Source organism: Microcebus murinus, chromosome 10, assembly GCF_040939455.1.
Source record: "Microcebus murinus isolate Inina chromosome 10, M.murinus_Inina_mat1.0, whole genome shotgun sequence".
Taxonomy (NCBI): Eukaryota; Metazoa; Chordata; class Mammalia; order Primates; family Cheirogaleidae; genus Microcebus; species Microcebus murinus.
Genome location: NC_134113.1, coordinates 11,254,942 through 11,276,106, shown reverse-complemented (window position 1 = coordinate 11,276,106; position 21,165 = coordinate 11,254,942). Strand labels below are relative to the sequence as shown.

Sequence of the window (21,165 nt, the reverse complement as noted above, 5' to 3'; positions counted from 1 at the left end):
TTGCTTGGGCCGGGTGCAGGGGAAGTGGGGCAGGGAGGGCGCCCACTGGCCAGCACTGCCCACCCAGTCCTTTCTCTCTGCACCACTGCAGTCCCGCACAGAGCGAAGGGCGGGAGCCGAGGGGCTGGGCCGGCTCACGGCAGCCAGGCCACGGGAAAGCGCCTGGCCTTGACTTTTCGTGACCTCTTTAGGAAGTGGTTTACTTGGCATCTCCTGGCCCACAGCTGTGGGCCGTAAGAACCTGTCAGTTCTGGGGCAACTGGAAACGCGTCCCTCCGTGTCCCCTCGGTTACGGCGGGCCTCCCTCTGGAGCACATGACACGAGAACAGCAGCTTGGTGCTGCCCGTGCCTAGAAAAATGCTCGGTGGGTCGCAGGCCCTACTTCCCGAAGGGGTGGCGCGGCAGTGGCCGTGTGGCTTCACGCTGAGTGGCGGAGAGGAAGGGGGACGCGAGGGCCTGGCCTTGGCTGATGCCATGTGCCCGGATGCCCCAAACACCGTTATGTCACTTCTCACGATGACCTTGAGACGCAGGCGGGCCTCCACCTGCTCCTGGCCCAGCTCAGGAGGTGGCGGAAGCATCCCTGCTCCTGGCTCTGCCACCCCTTGGCTGCGTCCCGTAGAAACTCTGACTCCAGCTCCTCATTTATAAAAGTGTGATGACAACAGACTCTACATCGTAAGGACTAAATTAACTAATACATGTAATGTGCTTAGCTCATGTAGAGACACGGCAGGTCACAAACAGGAACCAGAGTAATTTCCATCATTGTCATTATCACCGGGACAAACCTAGGTCTGTCGACCCTAACTCCGGCAATCTCTGCACGACGTCCCCCGCCCCAGGGCGACGAAGCCCTCTGCTCACGGGGGCTGCGAGAAGCGAGACCGCCCCTGCACCAGAGGCGACAGTCAGACAGGGCCTTGGACGCCAGACTGCAGCGTAGCCTGATGGCAACGCGGAACCTCTGTGGTCTTTAATCAGGGGAGTGAGACGACGGGGCTGGTGTTTTAGGAAGATTAATCTGGCAGCGGAGACAGGATGGAAAACAGTCCAGCTCAGTGCGGAGAAGGACGCTGCTGCCCGGCTCCCCGAGAGGCGGCTCATTAAAGGCAAGTGGCCGGGCTCTGGCTCGCTGTGCGCCCAGGGTTCCCGGCAGCCGGGTGAGGCTGGCCCTCCGAGAAGAGACAGTCACCCAGGCAGGCCGGCAGAGGGCACTGTTTTGTCGGTGACAGTAGCCACCTCAAGGGAGCTCTGGCATGTGGGTACAGGGAGCAGGCAGCAAAACCCAATGGTTAGAGCAGGCGAGGCCACCGGCCCCATCTCAGCTCTGGGGCAAGTTCCAAGCTGGGCATTTTAACAGGAAATCACAAGCTGGTCCAAGCCCTTTCCAAACCCAATGTGGGGTTTGCCTTCTCAATGCCAAGCCCTTCAGGGAGCCTTGCACACTCAGTCGCTGGGTGGTGCGGGGTGGGCAGGAACACCCACTCCAGCAGGGCGGGGCCTGCAGCAGGGGCCCAGCACAGGAGGGAGGGAGGCCAGGGTCCCGAGAGGCGCTCCTGGGCTGCTCTGGCACCGACAGCAGCCAAAGTGCAAAATGGAACCAGGGCTGCCCTGGCCAAGAACGGAAGGAGCTGCTGCTTCTACATTGTCTCCTAATTTTATTTAGAGCCGTCATGATATATGGGGAGTGCAGAGGCAATTCCATCTTCTCTCCTCTTCCAAGGAGACGGAGCCCACTGCCAGGTGCGCGGCGCTCCCTGCTCCCTCGAGAGGGACAGGCCCCTCGCCCCTTCACACCAACGCCTGGAAAACTTCCACCTTCTCCTGGTACAGGTGGTGGAACTGCTTGGCCAGACAGACGAAAGGGGCTTCGTAGTTCTCCATCTCCTTCTGTCGAGACGGTTTAGAAAGGAGGCTGTTATTTTCACAGTCATCGAAGACAGCCAGCACTCACTCAACACTTACCCACGTCAGGTGCCGCCCACTCTCTGCCTCACTGCTCATCGCCCCATTTGGGGTAGCACCGTCATTACACCAATTTTACAAGAAAGAAACCGAGATGCGGACAGATTAAGGTAATTTACAGGAAGCCACACACCCTGCAAATGGTGGAGCTGGGGCCTCGGCCCAGGTCTGTTTCCATAGAGCCTGTGCCTTCAGCCACTCTCATGTACGTGTGACAGGATGTTGAAACAAGACCCTTTCTCATGCAGTTTTGATGGAGGCTCCAAATGGAAAGCAGAATAACAGACGGCAAGGAGGCCCCTGCTTCCAAAGAAGAGCTGGATGTTCGGGCTCCCCTTGACCTCTAGGTCAGGGCTGAAGAAGCCCGAGGAGAGAACTTCAAGAACATGGCTAGCACTGCACCATTTCCTCTGGGAGGGGCGCCTCTCCCTCACCTCGAGTCAGTGGGAGGCTTTCAAGAGAAAGTTTGAGGGCTGGGGGCCCAGGCTGCTGCAGGACCCGGGCCTGGAAAGAATCGAGGTGAGGCTGGGGCTGGCCAGGCCGGGAGAGGGCCGCCAGAGGACAGGCCCTACAGGGTGAGTATGCATAGGCTGCAGAGGGAAGAAAACAACTACTGTTCTCTCACCCTTTGTGTATGTGAGCATGCATTTTTAATTTTCTTTCTTTCTTTTTTTGAGAAATAAGTTGGCAGAAGAAAGAACCTACTACTTTTAAGACAGCAGCTCCAGCTATGAATGCACAAGAACCTGTTTTGAAATGATCCTTGGCAGCTGGCAGAAGTACAGCCTTGATAAGAGGCAGTGAAACACCCAAATGAAACGGAAGAAATTCCAAAGTGAAGAACGTTCCAGAAGTCATCAAGCTCAGTGCCTTTGTTTCACAGATGAGTAGTCTGGGGCCCAGGGGGTGAAGTGGCCCAGCTGGCTGGTGCAGAGCCAGCCTAGCATCCAGCTTCCCCGATTTGAGAAGCGCTGCCTGTCCACCAGGCCAGCCGGGATGAGAAACGTGCAAAGGAAACCAGGTCCCATGGAGAGAGTCACCTGGAATTTCTAGCTAGGGAAACCCTAAGCCAAGGAAACAGCTGCTCAAGAGCAAGGGTGGGGGTGGCAACGCTAAGAGTGTGCTGAGGCAGGAGTGGGCAGTTTATAGCCGAGACGAGCTCTACACTAAGCTCGCAGCTGCCAGGGACCTGAAAGCTGTCACCGTTCAGCCGGACATAAGAAAGGGTTCGGTTGCATCTCCCAGGCACCTCTGGTTGTGCACAGCGTAAGGTCCTAGGGACAACACGAATGTCAAAGAATAAAACAGTGCTCTGTCAAAAGCAGAGGTCATGTCGAACAGAAAGAGAATGAGGCCTACAGAACGCATGTACAGGACTTCTAAATGGATTCGAAAGCTCTCCAAAGCGCAGTCTTGGGAGAACCCAACATAAAAAGGAATCCAACGCAGGCGAGCCTCCGTAGACACCATGGAGTGCTGCTGAAACACATGGAAACCGAACCGTTTCCCGCAGGCACTAAGAGGCTTGCCAATGACAGGAACCCTTCTGTCAAATGACTAATCGCACTCTCGCTCACAAGTGTGGGCACCTGTAGAGCGGCCTGTTAGCGTGAAGCAGCCTTAGAGCTGGCTCAGACTAGTGCTCAATCTGGCCTCGAACCCTGTCCCGGAGAGTCCCCAGGCAGGCTCTGTGGGTGGCCAGAGTACCCTTTCTAGAAAGCACAAGCTTTGAAGCTGGAAAGGGCTGAGTCCTGGTCCTGGTCCTGGCTCTCACTAGCCGTGTGGCCCAGGAGCGCTGCGCTGCCTTCTGAGGCTGCCGGCCACCTCGCCACGGGGCAGGAGTGCTGCCTGGCGGGCTCTCGCGAAGCCCACAGCTGACGTGTGCACAACGCCTCGCCACGGGGCAGGAGTGCCGCCTGGCGGGGCTCTCGCGAGGCCCACAGCTGACGTGTGCACAACGCCTCGCCACGGGGCAGGAGTGCCGCCTGGCGGGGCTCTCGCGAGGCCCACAGCTGACGTGTGCACAACGCCTCGCCACGGGGCAGGAGAGCTGCCTGGCGGGGCTCTCGCGAGGCCCACAGCTGACGTGTGCACAACGCCCCGCACACGGCGGGCCTTCAGTTGTGCCTATGGGCCGTGCTTGCGAGAGTTGTTTGTATTTGCTACTATCCAACTCCTTATAGTGATGAACGATTTTTTAAAAATTTTAACTCTGTTTAAAGAAATACTTTTTAATTTTTTTGGCCTGAAAATTTCAAATATTGAGGGGTATCAGAAAGTCAAAGAACCACACAGGGACCTCCTGGGCGTCAGCAGGAGGGTCACCGCTGCACTCAGGAAGGAGAGAGAGGAGCCGGGCTTGGCGGCGGGACTTGGCTGCGTCTCAGACTGCATTTGGTTATATTTCCTTTTTAATTACAGCTTTCTTAACCGAGTTGCCAGTGGTGCTTCTGTGAGCGTCAACTCAGGGGGGACTAGTTAACTTGCACAGTTAATACCAAGTGCTTAACTGCAGCCTCCTCCAGCATAATTTATACCCACTCGTTCCAACACCTGAACGGAGTTTAAACACGCAGCCCAGTGGCCTTTGGTGACTCGTGTGTTGGGAGTGGGTTTTAATTTTTGAGTCCTATCAAGAGTTCTGGGGAATATGGGATATTGGGGTGAGGGGACAATTCACAAGTGTGAATGGAGGAAGAGGGAATACTGAAATATTGCTTTCTATGGGTAGGTACCACAGCTTCCTGCCTTGCTCAGAGGCACGCTGCACAAAAGATGAGGAACCCTCTATGCAGAAGCTCACTAATTTGAACTTTATTAATTTAGCATTTGCGATAATTGGGCCAGAGGCAAGGGTGACATTTTTCTCTGTGTAAGTTATGGATACAAGGATTTAATAAGTAATAATGGTATAAACAAGATTAGTAGGGGGAACATTTATACTTTAAAAAAGCTAACATTTATTGTGCCCCAGATTTTGTGCTAAGTGTTTTATATTCACCATCTTACTGCTCATATTTATTACTCAATGAGGGATGTGCTTTATTATCCCCATTTTACAGGTGAGGAGCCCGAGGCACCAGGAGGTTAAATAACACGCCGGGTCCACGCTACCTGTACTGCTACTCTCCACTGGGGCTCAGAGCACCTGCGTTCAACCGCCACACTTTTCATATGGAAGCATGCAGTGTGGGGGGCTTTTGAAAGTTCCCGCCCACACAGCAACTGAACAGCACTGGTCAAGTTTCACAGAGGCAAGCACAGAAGTGCCTGAGTAGAAGACACCTCCAGGGTACTCACCAGCCCACTGACCCTTTTGGGCCAAAGAGTCAGGACCAGGTGAGGTCCAGGTTACAACCAGGGCTGTGCCAGGCCTAGTGGGTCTCCCCGGCAACGCTGGCGATGGGCACAGCAGCCAGCACGTCACCTCTGCCGGCTCTGAGATGGATGTTTCCAGGACACCTGCTCTTGCAGGATGAATCTTCACTTGCCACCCATCCCAGCAAAGTCTCACGCAAGGTGTCTGGGGCAACCTGGGTCACATGCCCACACCCTGGCTGCAGGGAGGCTGGGACTTCAAAACTGCCAAACGCAGGAAGCAGAGTCCACAGCGTTGGATGGCCAAAGTCGTGTGTACTAAAGCTGCCAGTAACAAATCACTCCTGGCTTCCCACCTAATGAGGTCTCCTGCTGATTTTTCTGGAGGGCACTTTGTGGCCTGGAGTCACCCCGGGGCTGCAGCAAGGACAAGGCGGCCTGGTGGGAATTAGAAGCCACGAATCCTAGTCCTGGCTCTACCCTTCACTAGTCACACGACCTCGGGCAAGTCAGCTGACCCCCAACCCTGACATGGGAACTGTGGGCCGGCTCCTGGTACACAGGACGATGTGAGGGTTGAGGGCAATGATGCCCCAGCACCGCCACAGCCCACGGCTTCTCATGCAGACGCAAGGGTCGCGGTCACTGAGCGAGCACAGCACACTTGCATTTCTTACTCATGCAGACGCCACTTTCCCAGGGCTGGCTGGCTGACCCGCCGCACCGTGACGCACGCGTGATGCTGCTACACTGAGAAAGGTCTTGGGCTAAATGCAAACGTCGGTTCTAAATGAGATCCACATAAGGTGGAGTCACAACTGGATGACGATGACGTGAGCTCATGGGGAACCGCGTCCTGCAGAGGCCCGGTCCAGACCCGGCCACCGAGCAGGCAGAGATACTCACCACGGAGGTTTCAAAGTACTCCAGGCCTTGGCCCAGCGCCCACGCCTGGGCCTGAGCTGAGTCCACCACTCGCCTGCCGGCCAGGTCTGCCTTGTTCCCCACTAGAACACCTGCTCGAAAGAAACAGCCACAGCGTGGCAGGTGACTGCAGAGGCCTGGGAGGACTGACAGAGCAAGCACACCATTTCTGAGAGCCACGAAACTCCCGCGAGAGATGCTGCCTGACGAGGGGGGACCGCACAGGGACAGCCAGGGGGCTCCTGCGCCGGCCCGAGGGCCACAGAGAGAACAGGTGGGCTTGGCTTTTCACGCACAGCTTTTGGTCGCCTTTTCCCCAGAACTCACGTGTCTCTGTCTCTGTCTCCCCAAGGCCGCGAGGCCGTGAAGGCGAGGGCCAAATCTATGTGAGCGTTTGTGATAATTCCTAGGACGTGGAGCAAACTTTGAAACGGTCATTAATACTAATCCGAGGACTCGGCTCGGAGTCAGGCATGTGGAGGTAATTTAGTTCGGCTCCCAGCTGCATCAGCTGCAGCTAATTTTTGAGCCTGTCTCTGGAGATCACTTTCCCGGGTCTATAATGAGGAGAATTTGTTGATCTCACATAGGGATGAAAAATAAACTGATTTAAAGCATTCCAAAGTGACAACAGGACTTGCATGTTTACTTGTGCCCACATAAGGGGAAAACGAGGAACTCTTCCCTGGGCTTAGCTGTCCGGAGATGACAGCTCCTATCACAGCACGTGTCTCCCGCAACCCATTCCCATTTGGCAGAGACGGTGACAACTCACTGAGGCTCACGAGGCTGCTAAGCGGCAGAGCCAGGGTACGGTGTAGGCCAGCAAGTTCGAAGCCCCGGGGCCCTTTTCAGCACCCGCGCTACCTCTGCCATGCCCTGGCCCTCCTGAACTGAACGGCAGAGGCGCTCCCGGGAGTGTCTGCAGCTCCTACCTGGGAGGGAGGAGCCTGGGATCTGTGCCCGGGCCTTCTCCAGCCACTTGGCGCAGCTGTTGAAGGACTGCTCGCTGGTCACGTCGTAGACGAGGCATAAGACGTTGGGACTCTCCCACTGCGCGAGAGGGACAAGATGAGCGCATGTCAGTAACAGGGAAAGGGACTTCGAGGCTGGGAGAAAATGTGTCCTCCCAAGGGAAGGGACATGAGGGTGGAGGGAAGTGGAAAACTGCAAAGGGGATGGGAGGCAGAAAACAGCCACGCCCGCAGAAGTCAAGCAGCTCCCCCAAAGGAATGACTGGGGGGCCACGCTCACTAGCAGGGCAGGGCCAGGTTCCCTGCCGGGCGCTTCTGTGCGTCACTGTGAGGCCTCCCAGCTTGGCAGGGTCGGTCTGAATAGTCCCACTTTGTGCTGGAGAACCGAGTTCAGGGAGGTAAGTGACTTGCCCAGGTCGGATGTGCTCTAAAAACAACGACTGCAGAGACAGGAGGACTGTGCTTCCGCCAGCCAATGGTCCCACTAATTATTCCTTCTTCCACTTGTTCTTGGGAGGGCCGCTATCATGCGAGTTGTTACGCTTGTGTGCTGGGCAGCCCTTCCTTTCATTAGCAGTCCCTGGAAGCTTGTTTGCTTGCATCTTCTTAATGAGGGCTGGCTTTTTAAAATGCAAAGGGCAGTTTCTGCTTCTCCTGTGGTGTCTGCATCAGCCCTAATGCAAACCACACCAGCAAGTGGATCGGGCTTGGCGTCCTAGTTAAGAGCCAGGGCTACACTCTCAGGGGCTGTTGCCTTCAGGGGCTGCTCAGAGCCCAGGGAAGTCCTAGCCTGCCGCTGTAATTAAGGATGGCCCTGCACAGGCTGTGGACACTCGCCCTGGTGCATGTGACCCTTGGTCATGCCCTGGTTTCTAGGCATTGCCAATCTGCACAACTGAAGGCTGATTTATTTCTGGGGTGTCAGTAACCTCTCAGGGCATGGGGGAGAATCCTCTTCCCTCCAGACTGGATTCCCTTTCCTTTCCAATCCTTGGATGGGCTCCGGAGGGCTCACGCCCCACCCCACAAGGCTACTCCAGCTCCTGGTGGAGTCCAGGAAGGGAGGAGCTTGGACCACACTGATTATCCCTTCACACCACAGACTAACTCTTGAACTCTTGCTAGCAGACACTGGCTGTGTGCGTGCCAGAGATGCCCCAGCATGGTTCTAACTCCAGAAGCCTTCCTGCTTCCAGGCTTCGGTGAGGGGCCCCGGCGAGGCCTGGGATTAAGCTGAAGCTGGAGCAGGAGAGCCCAGACTCAGGGCTGGCCGTGGTGTGAGTGTGAGTGAGAGAGAGAGAGAATGATTTGTGGCATGTAGCCCCGACCTGCCCAAACTGATCTTCCCTTCTGCTGGGCAAGGCAGCCCCAGGGCCAGGCTGAGCACACAGTAGGCACTTGGTAAACATCATGCATCGTGCATGAACCCAGCCCTGTGTGAAGTTATTGTCATTAGATCACGTCTGTGAGACAACAAAAGAGGCCAGAAAACAGTTTCCATTAAGATGTGGCTGTTCTTGGAAAGGCCAGGGAGGGCTCTGGAGAACTCAAACCCTCTAATTAGCTCATGGCCCAGATTAGGGAAGCCGCTGTGCTGGGAGGGACAGCAGGCTGGGTGCTGGCGGGACGGCTGGATGGGGAGGGCACAGGGCACACGTGCCCTGGGCAGCAGCAGGGGCAGGTCTCAGAGCAAGCCCCGGTGGAACGCCTCATGGAAGCTCCGGTGCCACCCCTCCAAGGGTCAGCCTCATTACAGGGCTCTGCCCAGAGGGGAAGGAAACATTCTGTGCTGTCCTGGGAGGCTGAGAAGGAGTGTGGAAAGGACACCACCAGGAGGGGCTGCTCAAAAGATGGAAGCCCCGGGGTGGGAGGGCTGCAAGGGCTGAGCCACAGGCGCTGGCACGTTGGAACTGGCCACCCCAGAGCTGGGGAGGGGCAGTTATGCACATCAGCCACGCCTTCTCCCATGTGGCCGCAAGTCCCAGGCTGGAGGAAGGCCCCATAAAGAATTTTGCCATGGTGGCTTCTCTAGATGGCCACGGTGCAGTGACATTTCCACGTGAATACTGTCAGGGGCAAACCTTTTGGCAGGAGGTAATGGTGGTTAGGAAATAGACCGAATGCTACTTGCCAATTTATCCAGCATTTCAGAAAACAGCTCCTTGCCGGCAGAGTCGAAAATGAAGAGTTCCTAAAATCAGAAAAGCATGTCCAGGAAGAAAGTCTCCATGTGGGAAAACCGCTGGCTATGAGGCACCGGCATCAGTCTCCACTCACTACGGACTTGTCTTAGCGGCAAAATACATGCACCCGCATGCATACGCGTTTTCGTGCATGCTCCGGGGACAGGCACGAGAAAGATGCTGCCGGAAGGAATGAGCTCCACAGGCTTAGACAGACAGTGCAACGGGTTCCCACACCAACCAGCACTTTCTGTGCGCGTCTCACCTCTCCTAACCCCGAGTGCAAAAATACCGGGAACAAGCTGACTTCCCACCTGGCAGAACAGAATGCTAAACAGGCCGACAAGTGCTCTGGTTTCCAAAAGGTCATTCTGCACTTTGTTAACCAAATTGATTTTCAAATCTTAAAACAATTCTTCTTAAAGGAGGTCACTGAGTAGGCCTGGGGAAGGCGGGTAAAGTAGGACAGTCTGTCATCGCTCTGGGGTGGCGAAGGTGTGATTCAGACAGAGGACAAGGGATGACCCTTCCTGCCCCTGTCCGAACCTGCCCCGGCCCTCATGAGGGTCCCCAGTGCTGCTGCTCTAGGAAGTCCCCCTCAGCGCCTCGTCAAGCTCCCCGTGGCACTGGGGATGCCCCGGTGGCCTCTGACCCCCAGCACGCGGTCTGAGGGGCGGTAGCACCATCTGCTTTGCATACTGGTTACCTGTGCACCTGTCTTACCCTTCATCGGGGGTACTTAGAATTTTTTTTTTCTCATGGACCTATTTAAGAATCTGGTGAAAGCTACAAACCCTCTCCAGGAAAGCACAGACAAACGTAACATCTTGCCATTCAACTCCAAGGGTCCTCGGTTCCCATAAAGGAATCCAGGTTAGGAACCTTGATACTAGATGACAAGTTCTTTGAGGGCCAGGCGTAGGTCCCAGCCTTCCTGCCTTCCTCCTCCTCAGTCCCTCCCTGTGTGCTTCTGCATTCCCTCAGAGTCTAGGCCACCTTCTCGCACTGCAACTTCCCTGGTAGGACAGCAGTGACCTCGGAGACCCTGGGCCCAGCTGGGGTAGCCCACGCTTCCCCGGAGTAAGGCACCACTCACCACACTGTCGCCCGTGTCAGGAACCGGCACCGTCTTCACCACCAAATCCACCCCTGTTGTCTGTGAGGAACACCGAGAACATGAGAGCCCCGGAGGGAGGGGCACGTCACAGGAGGACACAGCAAGCACCCAAATCCCTGGGGGGACGTCCCCAGCCGAAGGGTTTGTGTTCTGGACTCATTTTGGTGACAAGTGGCTCATACGGCAGAAGTCAGAGAGGGCCTGCTGGTCCTTTCCCCTTCCTGCCCCCGAGTAAGCTGCTACTCATGACAGCCGAGCTGCTTGCGGCCAGTCTGCTCTGCGGACAGCCCCTCGCCCGGGGCCCGGGGACACAACCATCTCCGCGTGGTCACCTGAGCAGCCTCTCATTGGCCTCTCGGGGCCCCTCAAGGAATTGTGCAGAGTCACTCAGGGTTAACTGCTCCTTTTTTTTTTTTTTGACAGAGTCTCACTCTGGGCTAGAGTGCCGTGGCGTCAGCCTAGCTCACAGCAACCTCAAACTCCTGGGCTCAAGCGATCTTGCTGCCTCAGCCTCCTGAGTAGCTGGGACTACAGGCATGCGCCCCACCCTCTCCAATCTGCTCGCCACGCCCTGGAGGAAGTGCTCCTTCCGGCAGGTACAGCCCCTGCTGCCTTAGTGTCCCCTTTTGTCTTTCCAGGTGTCCACCATGCCTGGCTAATTTATATACATATACATATACATATATATACATATATTTTTTTTTTTAGTTGTCCAGCTAATTTCTATTTTTTTTTTTTTTTTAGTAGAGACGGGATCTCGCTTTTGGTTAGGCTGGTCTTGAACTCCTGAGCTCAAAGGATCCGCCCCCCTCGTCCTCCCAGAGCGCTAGGGTTATAGGCGTGAGCCACCGCGCCCGGCCTCCTCCCTTCTCTTTAAGCCAGGCCTCCACTCCCACAGCTCACCAGGGTGTAGTTCTTCTGGAAGTGGGCCCCGTCGCTGCGGAAGATCTGAGCCAGGGCAGTCTTGCCCACCGTCGGGTCTCCTGTGAGGCCAGAGGAGAAAAACACCACTGATTCCAGACTCTCCCGCCGCACACCTCTAGTCTAGACGCCAGAGACTTCCATGAGTTTTGAGAGAACACGTGCTCGGCTCTCCCGAGAGCGTGTTCTGGGGCCGCGGGCGGGACGCGAGGTCTGGGACGCGAGGTCTGAGACGCATCTGCGAAGCCCGAGGCGGCCGGAGCGCGTTTCTGCACGGCTCAGCCTTTCATCCAGAGGAGATGACCCAGAGGGGACGGCGCTGGCGGAGCCCTGGAAACAGAAATGACACTCTTCCGCTGAAACACACCCTGGGGGGAAAGCCTGTCACGTCCAAACCTGAATTTACTTTGAAGTCTTGAAGGTAAGGAAGTGTGAGCAGCGCAGACATGGAGACCCACCTGACAACGGAACCGAGCCAGTGTGGGCTGAGAGCTTCTACCTGACACTTTCTCTCTTTATTGTGGGAGTTGAGAGTGCGCCTGCATTGGGGGACGTACGATGTCAGATGCTGCGGTCACCATCCCAAAGCCCATTTCCAGGTGATGTGTTCCATCTCCATCTCTGCATGCCCCGCTGGGACCACTGAGGATCCACCTTCCTAGGGCCTCTCCACAGTTCTATTTGCGACAGCAATCACTTCCTCCAAGCTCGCCTTGCACCTACTGGGTTTATCTCCCGGACTTCCTTTGTTGGTAGATAGTCCCAGAACTGCTACCCCAGAACTCAAGGTTTATGTTCGTTTCCAGTCTGATCTCTGAACCTTTCAAAGACTGGTGGGGGCAACTGAACTGGAGTCACTTTTGTGCCCGTTGAGGTGCTGGACGCTCTCCCTGCACACCTTCAAGTCCCGGTCCCCCTCCACATTTTTCCAACGTGGCTGTGCTTGGCCTCCTTTGATGCCAGTTGTTTTCATCTGAAAGTCTTATGTTGATCCTCACGCCACCATCCAGCCCCCTCGCAGAGCACCGTCTTCTGCTTCCTCACCTTCTGGATTCTTAGCGAAGTCACCGCTGCGCTCCTTGTGCCCTGGCGGGCATCGCTCAGTACAAGCTCTTCACCTGCGCCCCCACTTGACAGTCGGCTCCGGCACTTCTCCTTCCTCCACTTCTCGGCAGTCTGCCACTCTGCTCGCTTTTCAGCTGTGACTTTCCCCACCTATAATTTTCTCTCGTAAGACAATTGCTTGACTACTTGTGGCACTTCATTTTACGTGAACTCCCCCAGGTTTGAGTGAGCTATTCAGGTCTGGCTTTTCTATTTGCTACCCCTTCTCAGAAGGGAGCCAACATGTGCTGAGCCCTCCCCATGAACCCGCTCATACAGTCTCATTCATGCCTTCCCCGCCACGCTGCGTATCATTACCTCACCTGCCAGGCGGAGACGGGGCTCAGAGAGCTGGGTAACCTGCCCAGGATTCCACCCTCGTGCTCTCTCCCCCAGGCCTGCTCCTCTCCTACAGCTCAGGGGCCACTTCTGACCCATTTCGAATGCTGCCCTGCAGGCCCTCATTACTGCAGCCTTCCGTGACATCCCAGCGATCACAGCCTGGACTGTCATCGGTACCCATCCATCTAAGGGCAAACAGAGCGCATCACGTTGCTTCTTTGGGCCTTGACAACGTCCACCCTCCCAACTCCAATTTTGCTCCTGAATCCAGTTGGAAATTGGCTCTTCCTGCTTGTGAAATCCCCCACAGATTTGTTCTGCTTAATTTCATAAATCTTTCTTCCGACTGTCAGTCAGAATCACCAACGCTTATAGAAAACTTCCGGTGTTGGCTACGAGGAAGGATCGGAGCACAGGGAGGCGAAATAGCTGATAAACACATTTGCAGAGCAACAAGATGACAAGTGCAAATTCAAGTAGCACAAGCTGAGAACCAAAGTGTCTGAGGGAGCATCGAGGAAAAAGAAGCGAACAGGAGGGTTTGCTAGAGTGGGAGGCTTCCCTAGAGGCAAGGGCTGGGCCTGGGGGTGACAGCAGGGAGGGGTCTGCGGGACAGGAGAGGATGGCATCTGCAAAGGCACGACATGAGGTCGCTGTGACAGGACTGCCAAGTCCAGCAGCCTTTTCTCAGTTCTCAGCCTCCTTGACAACTCTGAAGGATGTGAGTCAGCCTGAAGCTGCCCGAGCCCTGTCCCTGTGGCCTTGGCGACCCTGCACTGGCCCGGTTCTCCTGCTGCCCTGCCCTCAGAGGGCTCTCTGCTCCCAGGCTACTCTGTCTCACTCACTCTCGCTACCTTGACTGTCACTTCTCAAGGCAGGCTCTCCCTCCCCCGCCCTTCTGTCTTTCCAACAACCTGTGGACGTTTCCGCTACAATGACAGGCCTTCAGCTGGTCTCAGTTCATGGCAGCCAGGCTCCTGTCACGCCCCCGTCCTGAGTGGCTTGCCCACCTAGCCCACTCTTTCTGTTCTTGATGCCACCGTGCACTTTCACTGTCCCCAGATTCAGCCCGGCATCTCTGACTGCTCCTTCCCCCTCTCCCCAGTCTCCAGTTGGTCCCCGAGCACCCTCACATCCTCGGCTGTGTCTGGAGCCCACACCCCTTGCTGACTGCCGACACTGCCCCGGTAGCTCCTCGCTGGGTTTGTCTCGGCCCCAAGCCCCCTTCCAGGCTCTGCTGGGTGGAGACTCTGCAAATACATTCTCTGTGCCAATAGGAGTTCTAGAGAGAGTGGAAGGCCGGAGTGGGGAGGAGGGAACTGTTCCTTCCCTTTGCTTCTCCTTCATCTTGGCATTACCCTGGCATTGACCTTCACCCTGGCAGCAGGAACTGCTTCCTGTCTCTGCTTTGGTATGTCGCACTCCCAGACCAGCCTTGTCGTGGCCCCTCAGAGGCAGGAGCAGCGCGGGCATTGCCTCCTTCTCCGAGGCCTGCACCTCAGCTCCCAGGGCCCCTGCTCCGAGCTTCTAGGCTCTGCTCACCCCACCCCTCCAATCTGCTCGCCACGCCCTGGAGGAAGTGCTCCTTCCGGCAGGTACAGCCCCTGCTGCCTTAGTGTCCCCTTTTGTCTTTCCAGGTGTCCAATACCTGTTTAATTAACATCCTACGCAAAATTCGCACTGTGTGGAGAGAGATACCCACTTCTGTTCTTTGCCCGGACTCCGATTTATGTAGTCCTCGGTACCAGAAGTGGTCTTGAAATACAGACCCTCCAGGACGGTTCAGAACTGGTTTGGTTTTGTCCTGTCCTGAACACGGGGCTGCGCTCCTTCCAGTGGGAAATGAGTCCCAGTGACCGCTGGCACGTGGTGGCGTCACACGCAGGTGACTGAATTCACGAGGTGACTGCCAGCACCAGGAGGGCAGCGCCCCTTCCTCAGAGGCCTGCATCTCAGCCCTCTGGGGCTCTTTGTCAAGCTTCCGACACCCCCAGCCTCTGTCCACCACTCTGCGTTGCCTCAACGCCGCCTTCTTGCTTTCCCACCTCTCCAGTACCTGATGGACCGATTCCATACATTGAAATTCCTCTGTCCCAATGACGAACGCATTTTCTGTTTTCTCAACTGGGCCTTAACTGAAAATACTTCCCAAGCGGCTTTCTCTCCTCCTTTTCTCCCTGCTCTAACCCACTCTGAGCTTGACATCAGCAGATGGACCTTCCTGTTAATAAAGCAGTGCTTTCTTCCTGTCAACCCCTCATGCAAAACCCGCAGAGGGGGCTCCCGCTGCTGACATCTCTTCCCAGTCAGCCCGGACCCCCTCCCAACTCACTCCCCAGCAATCCCTCACACAAAATCTGGGTGCCACATACTCCTGTTTGCTCAGTCCCTAAAACTCCCTCAGGGCCACCACCTTCCAGCTCTCCCAGTACAAGGCCTGCCCATTCTCTGCCAGGTACAGCTCAAAGAGTGTTCTTCCTGCAGAGCCTCTGAGGGTCATCCCTCCCCCTCCGTCTTCACCTGAGCGGCTAACTCGAACCATTGCAGGTACTGTGAGATTTGATAGCAAAGCCACCCCCTGTGAGGCACTATTGTCATCCCCGCATATATCAGGAGGCCGTATATCACAGCAACCAAGGGCACAGACACTGGAGTGACTGCGGCTTCATCACTTACTGTGTGACTGTCAGGCAATTACTTAATCTCTGTGCCTCACTTGCTACTCCTGTAAAATAGGAAAATCATAGCTCCTACTTCATAGGACTGTTATGAGGATTTAATGAGTTAATACGTGCAGTACCTGTCATATAGTAAGTACTACTTAAATGTTTTTTGGTTTTTTTTTTTTTTTTTTTTTGAGACAGACTCTCACTTTGTTGCCCAGGCTAGAGTGAGTGCCGTGGTGTCAGCTTAGCTCACAGCATCCTCAATCTCCTGGGCTCAAGCGATCCTCCTGCCTCAGCCTCCTGAGTAGCTGGGACTACAGGCATGCACCACCATGCCCGGCTAATTTTTTTTGTATACATATATATCTTTTAGTTGGTCAATTAATTTATTTCTATTTTTAGTAGAGACAGGGGTCTCGCTCTTGCTCAGGCTGGTTTCGAACTCCTGACCTTGAGCGATCCACCTTGAGCCTCCCAGAGTGCTAGGATTACAGGCGTGAGCCACCATGCCTGGCCTTAAATGTTTTTTTAAGTAAATAAAATATAAACACACAAGTGCTGTTTTCTCTCTTCATCTCAGTCAGAACATGTAACAGCTGTCTGTGCCTTGAGGTATTTCCCTCATATCTGGCACACGAAGGGCATTCAATGCGCATATGCTGGCCTGCAACTTCCTGTGCATATTTTAGTTCTTCCTTGAGTGTAGGGGCTGGGCCGACTCATCTTGGTATTCCCACTGCACCTTGCATGGTGACTCACACATAGTAGGTGCTCAATAGAGATCTATTAAATGAATAAACACTTGAACTGAATACTGCGTTATGACTAGAAAAGCCAGCCAGAGTAATTCAGTTTAACCGGTAGGGGCATGCATGGTGAGGCTGGCGTGGAGAAAGAACTTGGTAAAGGGGGCTGATTCACTGATTACTGGGATGAGGTCTTTTGGTCCCTGGAAAGTTTCAGAAGGAAATGCCCTTGAGGGCTTGAAAGGAGGCTGCAGACTGAGGGGCAGGCTGGAGTTCAGGACCCCTTACTCAGGCAGTGGCTGAAATCAGGTGAAACAAGTGCCCAGGGGAGTGTGGACGGAGAAGGGCAAAAAGGAGAATGGCTTAAGGACAGTATAGCCTGGGCTAAGAACAAAGCCCTGGAAATCTGATCTGCTGGTTCAGGACCCAGGGTCTGGATCACATAGCTCTGCTGTGTCCAGCTGTGTGACCCAGGGCAAGTGTCTTCACCTCTCTGGGCCTAGCTGCCTCATCCTTAGATGAGGATGACAATAACAGTGACCCCATAGGGTTGTTGTGAGGATGATTCAGTAAGGCGACCTGCATTATTGGTCTGGCACAATGACACATAGAAAATGCTTAGTAAGTTAGCTCCACTATGGAAGTTGAATCAAAAAAGAATTAAGAGAAAGAACAGTCAGAAAGAGAAGCCCATTTGTAAAGAATCTAACTTTAGAAAATAAAAATGTTCCCACTTTATCTGTGAGGAAACTGAAGCTCAAAAAAGCGCTTTGTCCAAGTGACACAGCCAGTAAGAGGAACAGGCAGAATTATTTTTGTTACACAATACTGCCTCCCCTGGTGCTCTGGAAACTAGAGACTCTCTTGAGAACCATTAATTTCTTTTGCTCCAGTATGATTTAGGTACTATTGTCAGTCATCTTTCTGTGTGACCCTTTTATTTTCAAATTAGAAGTCATTAAAATATTATGATTTATTTTCAGTCTGGAAGAGAGGAGTAAGAAAAAAGGAATCTCTTTTACTCTATATAATTTCTCACTGGTTCTTTCCTGAGCTGGTCAGGGAAGCCTCGGAAGGTCCCAGGTTTCAACAGCACAAGTTAAAAGTTTTGGAGTTGGGCAGATCTGGGGGTTAAAATCCTGTGCATGACCTTCACTAGGGGTTGACCTTGGCCAACACCTCTCATTGCCTCAGTAAGATGAGGACAATATAGTTCTTCCCACAGCATGCTACAGTGAGACGATTAAGTATTAATACCTGTGCCTGTCATGCACTAAGGGCTCAGTAAAATACATACATGTTGGGTCATCATATGTCTCTAATCCAAGCTATTGTTTTCCTAAATGTGCAGACTGATACAAGGGGAACACTACAAATATGTATGACATATATTCATTCATTCTACAAATATTTATTGAGTGCCTGCTATGTTTCAAACATTGTTCTGAGTGTGTGGGATGTATCAGTCAACAAAACAAGATAGTCTCCTGAGATTGAGCTAGTACGGTAACTTGGGTCTTAAAGACAACACACAGGTGCCTTTTGCAGACTCTGGTCACCATACATTACTCTCTCTCTGCCCCTTGTTATCAGGGGGACAGGGTCAGAAAAAAAAATCCCATAGTAAAGAATATCGAAGTCGCTGATGCTTATTTAGCTGAAGCACTTATGGTTTGCTTAAGTTGATTTTTTTTTAACAAGTCTGCTCATCCAGATTTTAACGAGTGATTTTTTAATGAATCAGCTCAAATGGTGAAGGTGGTCTCAGAGTATGACAGGGAGCAGGGGAAATCAGCTGGAGCTACAAATGTGCTCTGGAAGAGAATTCTTCCACACCGACTGTAATTTACTCTATCAGTAATTGCAGCAAATCGCCTTTGGGATAGAGAAAGGGAAAGAGGGTAGACAATTTACGCGAACAAAAGCTGTCGATAAATTATGAAGGCTCTGCACTCCGGAGACCACTGTGTATCCAAGCGCAAGTGTTCAGACTCACCTGCCAGGATGCACTTGGCCGCCAGCTTCACCATGGTAACCGACACTACCACGGACCAGAGGCAAGCGCGGCTGCTACAGGCGTTGGTGGGTGGGCTTCGCGGGGGGGCTCAGGGCCGGCCTGGGCCGGGAAAGTGGGGAGGGCTGATCTCTAGGGCCTGTGGCCGCGGTGGGGAGGGGGTCAGACCGGGCCTGGGCCTCCCGGGCTGGGCCGAGGGCGAGTATCAGGCGCTGAGGATGGGAGGAGCAGGAAGGCTCCAGACCGCCCGGCACAAGGCCCCAGACGGCAGCCCTACAAGGTGCACGCGAAAGGTCGCGGCTCACGCTCCGGATCCAGCCCTTCAGCCCACCCCGGGTCCGGAGGAAACAACCTGGCGCCCCTAGCATCCCAAGAACAGCGCCAACCGCGCTCGCCAGGCAACCGTGGCCACCGGCCCCGCCTCCTCCACCTCGCCGGCCCCCGATTGGTTCCCACTGAAAGCTCCCACCCTCGGAGAACCAATGGGGAGAGGGGGCGGGGCTAAGAGCTCTCTTTGCAATACAATTCGTAGAGATATCTGCTCTTCAAGTTCATCCAACTTGACGAGTGGTTACAAATGATGACAATCATTTCCATCTCCAGACACACCCCCGCCCCCACGCCCACGCCAGCTCCGCCCCAGCGTCCAGGGATGAGGAAGCTCTAACATCAAGTAACCAGAGAGGTGATAAAAGAAGCTTTCTGATTGGCCAGAGCCTGGCTTGGCCCATCCTCCCGATTTGCCACACCCCCTGCCCTTAGGTTCGCCCACGACGGGGCTGGGCGGGCCCTCGGCAGTCTGGCGCCTGCGCAGTGGCCCAGGCCGCAGTTGCGGACGCCGAGTCTCGGGCGACCTGACGTCCCGGGCCGGTTCCTGCCGCTTCCCCCGCTCCCGGTTCCGAGGAGCACGGCTATGAGGTGCAGCGAGAAATCCGGTCCCTGCCCCGCATCCCGTAGGGAAATCTCATTTTAAAAGCTCAAGGACGGCCTGAGCTTTAGAATCCAAAACATGAAAGTGTTGAAAGTGATGTCTGTGAACAAGAGGGAAAACAAGTGAACTTTTATGAAGCTGGGTGGTTGGACTCAGGAATTTTCCTCCTAGTGCATTTGCTCTCCAGCAAAATAGAGGATGCTTCACATACTACACCGCCCACCACAAGGGGAAGCTCCGTAAATATAGGTTGACTTGGGGGGGGGTCCCTCCTGCTTCGTGGTCAGAGACTTAAATCCCTGCCATCTTCCCGGCCTGGGCAAGTCACCTCATCCCTGAGCCTCTAAAGATGGGCCTAGTAGAAGCTACATGCAAAGTGAGAGAATATAAGTGCTTGGGACTTAGTAGGTGCGCAGCAAGTGATTGTGGAATGAATGAATGGGAGGAAGCTTATCTGGACAGAGTTGGTTTACCATCACCATCGCAGGCTGGCCAAATGCACCCGCTGTTCTCACTCTCCCTGAGCGCCTGGGATCTTTGATGGCTGATGCTTAAAAGGAAGAGCATCCCCTCAGCAAAGATGCCTGTGCTCAGATTTCCGTGCCCTTCAGACACTGGAACATTCTGCCCTCTCGCAGCTGCTCTGTGTCTTAGGGTGGCCACCAGCCTTGTGCAGGAGAATGAACACACACACACAGTCTGCAAATGACTCTGATGGTTTCTGCCCTGAATCTGGAGCAAAACAATGCAAGTTGTCTGGAATTTTCTTTCCTTGGGATTGATTCCTGGTATTAGGGTAAAGGCCTGTCTCTCCTTCATTCCCTTTAACCACTTTTCTTCTTTGGTGACATCATGTGCGTCTGTCTCAGACACCCCAGGCTGAGTGATCAGGAAGCCTCTGTCTGCTTCCCTCTTGCCGGCCCTCCTCCAGGCCAAACTGTTCTCCATGAGTGACCTGGTTTTTCTCTTAAAAGGACCCCTCGAGTGACCACCCTCTCAGGGCAGCCCCATGTAGCTGAGACACTGAGATACACCTGGGGCAGCCTCCAAAGCCTCAGTTCCCTCATCTGCAAGGGGGTGATAGTAGCACCTCCCTCACAGGGCTATTCTCCGTACCACACTCACTCTCTTCTTTTTGTTGCTGCTACTCGGTGTGATTTTAGTCAGCATCATCATAAGAGCATTTTGGAACTTTCCAGAAAGAGGGTGAACACTTGTGTGGTGAATTCCATCCCCTGCACCCCACTGCCCCATGGGTCTTCTATATATTCTTGATGACTAAAGGACAGCTGAATGTCTGAGAGTCACTGGGCTTAAGGTGCTCAGAAAATTTCTGAGCCATGAGAGTTCCTGAGAAATTCTAGTCTAACCCCTCTCTGAGCGGCTGTAACAGCCACAGCTGGTCTATGTTGAGCACATACTGCATGCTGGCCTTGTCCTAAGTGCTTTTAGGGATGAATTAATTTAATATTCATGTCCATATTTTATATTCACAATAACACTTGTGAGGCTTGTATCATAATGAGGTTAACTCAAGCGCTCAAGGTTGCAAAGCTAGTAAGTAGCAGAGCTGGGATTTGAACTCTCTCCCATTCTTCCTGTCATCCTAGAGAGCAAATGTTTATCGAGTTCCTTGATGCAATAACACAAAGATTGAGCTTTATTGACCAGGTATGTGCTAAGCACTTCACATCCTTTCTCTTGTTTGATGCCATGACTCTGGGAAGTGGGAACTATCATTATTTTAAGGAAAGGAAACAGAGAAAGGCCAAGGTCACACGAGTCAACTTGGTCGGAACCAACCCCGGATCTCTTGAGTCTTGGAACTGATCTTTTTTCCAATACCTGGTATGGTCTCTCCAATTTCATAAATACACTTTCCTTGAGTGCCTACTGTGGGCCAGGCACTGTACCGGGGGTTGGAGCCACAGAAGTGGAGATGCCAGAGTCCCAGTC

General features: G+C 54.0%; 1 protein-coding gene across 1 annotated transcript; it reads right to left on the bottom strand.

The window, feature by feature from the left end:
- Positions 1–1,642: 1,642 nt before the first annotated feature.
- On the bottom strand, positions 1,643–18,729 carry IFT27 (intraflagellar transport 27). Its single transcript, XM_012787110.3, has 7 exons — positions 18,261–18,729; positions 11,389–11,468; positions 10,465–10,524; positions 9,317–9,376; positions 7,147–7,264; positions 6,194–6,303; positions 1,643–1,894 (listed from the first exon to the last, which is right to left on the bottom strand). Exons 1-7 carry the CDS (start codon positions 18,292–18,294, stop codon positions 1,796–1,798), a joined length of 561 nt encoding a protein of 186 aa, XP_012642564.1. The 5' UTR covers positions 18,295–18,729; the 3' UTR covers positions 1,643–1,795.
- Positions 18,730–21,165: the final 2,436 nt, after the last annotated feature.